At 43.6% G+C, this 3,112-nt stretch overlaps 1 protein-coding gene across 1 annotated transcript; it reads right to left on the bottom strand.

The window, feature by feature from the left end:
* Window positions 1–311: 311 nt before the first annotated feature.
* LOC149010995 (NAC domain-containing protein 2-like) lies at window positions 312–2,542 on the bottom strand. Its single transcript, XM_089163938.1, has 3 exons — window positions 2,210–2,542; window positions 1,828–2,102; window positions 312–1,542 (listed from the first exon to the last, which is right to left on the bottom strand). Exons 1-3 carry the CDS (start codon window positions 2,367–2,369, stop codon window positions 1,096–1,098), a joined length of 882 nt encoding a protein of 293 aa, XP_089020064.1. The 5' UTR covers window positions 2,370–2,542; the 3' UTR covers window positions 312–1,095.
* Between the last annotated feature and the right edge of the window lie 570 nt (window positions 2,543–3,112).

Raw genomic sequence — 3,112 nt, 5'->3', positions numbered from 1 at the left:
TTGGTTTACATCTGACTTTTTAGGATTGGAAGTCATGTGTATTTTTTTTGTACTGATAGTTTAATTTACCTACATCTTGTTGAAAAAAAGTATCATTATGAATAATTTACCTATTTTTGTTAAATATGTGTGGGCCCTACAAATATATGTGGACATATTTTTTAATATAATAAAATAATTCATAGGTGGGACCCCCAATGGGTCTTATAAGGGCCTCACACAATATGTGCAACGAAAAAGCATTTGTGCTTCCCCAATCTAGACTTCCATTCTTCGCCCCCCCCAATATTTAATCCTGGGTCCGCCCCTGCATGTTTTGTCTCCACCCTTGTGGCGTGTAAATCTCCGCCTTTGTGGCGTGTTTCCTTCTATGTGGATGTTGGTGCTTATCTGTTGCTGTATTTGTTACAATTTTCATTCTAAGGGTTTATTGAGCTTGACCCATCCCTTAACCTGGATGACTGTGTCTATTACATATACAACAGTTTGGTCAATTTCTGCTCCTTGATTCGGACATGAAAATCTATTGTATTTTTCTTTCTTTTGTGTGTCTGTATTTTTCTATTTTTTTCTTTCTCATATGTGTATTTTTCTTATAAATGAAGTGTTTCCCTTCTTACCAAAAAAAAAAAACAAAAACAAAAACAAAAACAAAAAAACAAAACAAAACAAAATCGCCTTACATAGTCATCAGTGTAATCATGGTGCGAACTGTTTCGCCCTGGTAACAAATGTAAATTGACATAAACAGCCTCCTATTCGTATCCAACCGTGTCAACTATTATAAATGATCAATCTAATGTCACGTTGTTACGCATTAGAGAACCCAAAAAATCAGCTTACAACTACAAGAATATAGAAACACGTGGGACCCATCGTATGTCTCACAATAATGAAATATACATGCATACATACATGATCCGTATCCATGTTTTACATATACGTCCAACTGCGCGGCAAGCGCAGTCCATCTTCGCTAGCAATATCCTTGCTACAACTCGTTGTGCCGCCTTCGCACGTGCACATTCACAGACTTCGGAAAGTCTCACGTGCCGTGCCACGCCATGTCATGCAAGCAAATTTTTTACTTTCCTCTTAGAAGGGCTTCGGCAGGTACATGAACATATCTTGCAAAGGATTCAGCAAGTTGTTATTATTACTGTTCTGGAACGGAGCAAAAGGATAATCGGCATTCACGTTATTAAATGGAATCTCGAGGGCGTTATCCCAATCGTTCCACTTGGGTTCGCTCTGAACCTCTCTCTCGCACGTAAACTCCGGCGATAGTACATGTTCTGAGCAGCTTGAATCTGTCGTGTTCAACCTCGGAATCGAATCCGACGTGTCCATGTACGGAAACTCATCCATCAACGACGGCGCTAACGACGGTGGTGGCGCTAACATTTTCCGATGTCCTGGCTTCTGGTCAGTGATTTCAGACGAGCAATTCGTCGTCGACGGTGCCGGCTTCTGGTCGGCGGTGGTTTGCTTCTCTACGTAGCCCTTCTTATTGTAGATCCGGCAAAGAACCCAATCATCAAGCTGCAAAAGTAATCAGGAACATTAGGAAATCCTAACCACATGTCAACAAATCTTATCTTTCTTTGGCCCTAAAAAAAAATCTTATCTTTCCTCTTTCGGCTAAGGACGACTCGGGGTTCCCATTACTGGATTCTAATCCAAAGGCCTCCAAATACGGCCATGGAGATAACGATAGACATTGTAACTTAAAAGACACTTGTACCCCTATTGCTACGGGATTCTCTACCAGACCAACCATGTAATTTGATGAGTTTAGAGATTTTTTAGACTAGTCAAATCGCGTACCCTTAAGCTGTTCTTCTTACGAGCCGACCTATCGACATCGGCCAGGCGATATTCATGCATGATCCAATTCGTTTTCTCTCCTTTGGGTGCCTTCCCACTGTAGAACACCAAGGCTTTCTTGATTCCCACCGTTTTTGGGTGCCCAATCGGCTTATCAGCACCGGTGGCTTTCCAGTAACCGGTCCCGGCTGCCCGGTTCGGCCGTGAACCATTTGGGTATTTCCGGTCTCTAGGCGAGAAGAAGTACCATTCTTTCTCACCGTAAAGCGCCATGGCTGCATTCAACAAGAATCAAATAATTAACGTTAATTTCAGAAGAATAAAATTATATATAAAAAAAAAAAATTGGGGTATGAAAAGGTGGATATAAACGTAAATTTACCAGGGAGCTGCCATGGATCGAACTTGTAAAGATCAATCTCTGCGATGATCGGAACGGCGATCGACTGCGCCGCACATTTACGGCAGAGATAGTGCATCACAAGCTCCTCATCCGTTGGATGGAATCTGAAGCCTGGAGGTAATTCTAAACCAGCACTCATTCTCTAGCAGAGAGCTTGAACTGCTGCTGTTCTTCTTCTCTGCTACTGCTACTGCTTCTCCTGCTTCTTAAGCTTCCGATGGTTTTATCTTCTTCGTCTCCGAAACTTAATACCCAAGAGAGAAGCCAGTATATATAAGAAAATAAAGAGGCATGTGTTGAGGTTGAGGTCGGCCGGTGGTATCCAGAACTACACGTGGTTGTGACCACCCACCTTAAAAGGAAGAAATGGGCTGACCGCAGCCGGACACGCGTCAGCATAATGAAGCCCAACGACACTAGTCGGCATCTGATACAAATGAGTCGTCATGCCTTACGTCATCAGTTTGGACGGATTCGCAAGTCGGCTTTCGGCTTTACCCAAGAGGCTCCTTCCTCGTCTTTAAGGCCGTGTGTTTCTTGCTGTGATTTTGAAGCCCACAGTCCATTATGAGCTGGCCGTTCAAGCCGAGTGGGTCCGGTAGCCGTCACACGTCGGCGTCGCCTGTGTCACGTATTCTAGATGACGGTAGCGTCATGCGTTTCATATCGGGATATCGAGCACCGAATCTTCGAAGCCGATTGATTGTTCGTCGGTAAATCTACGGTCGAGATCCAACCTAATCAAACAGGAAAAAGACAAGATTAGGGATCACGAGAATCTGGCGTGGTCTCAGGCTCACAGCACGAGTATCGAGAACCGAGGTAAAACTCGGTGGAATGGGAGGGGTTACTCCAGAATCAGATGGTTACGACGGATCGTTC

This window comes from Hakea prostrata, chromosome 7, assembly GCF_041222555.1.
Source record: "Hakea prostrata isolate BN-2017 chromosome 7, UWA_Hpros_2, whole genome shotgun sequence".
Lineage (NCBI taxonomy): Eukaryota > Viridiplantae > Streptophyta > Magnoliopsida > Proteales > Proteaceae > Hakea > Hakea prostrata.
The sequence above is the reverse complement of the archived record's forward strand: the minus strand, read 5'-3'. Positions and strand labels throughout refer to the sequence as shown.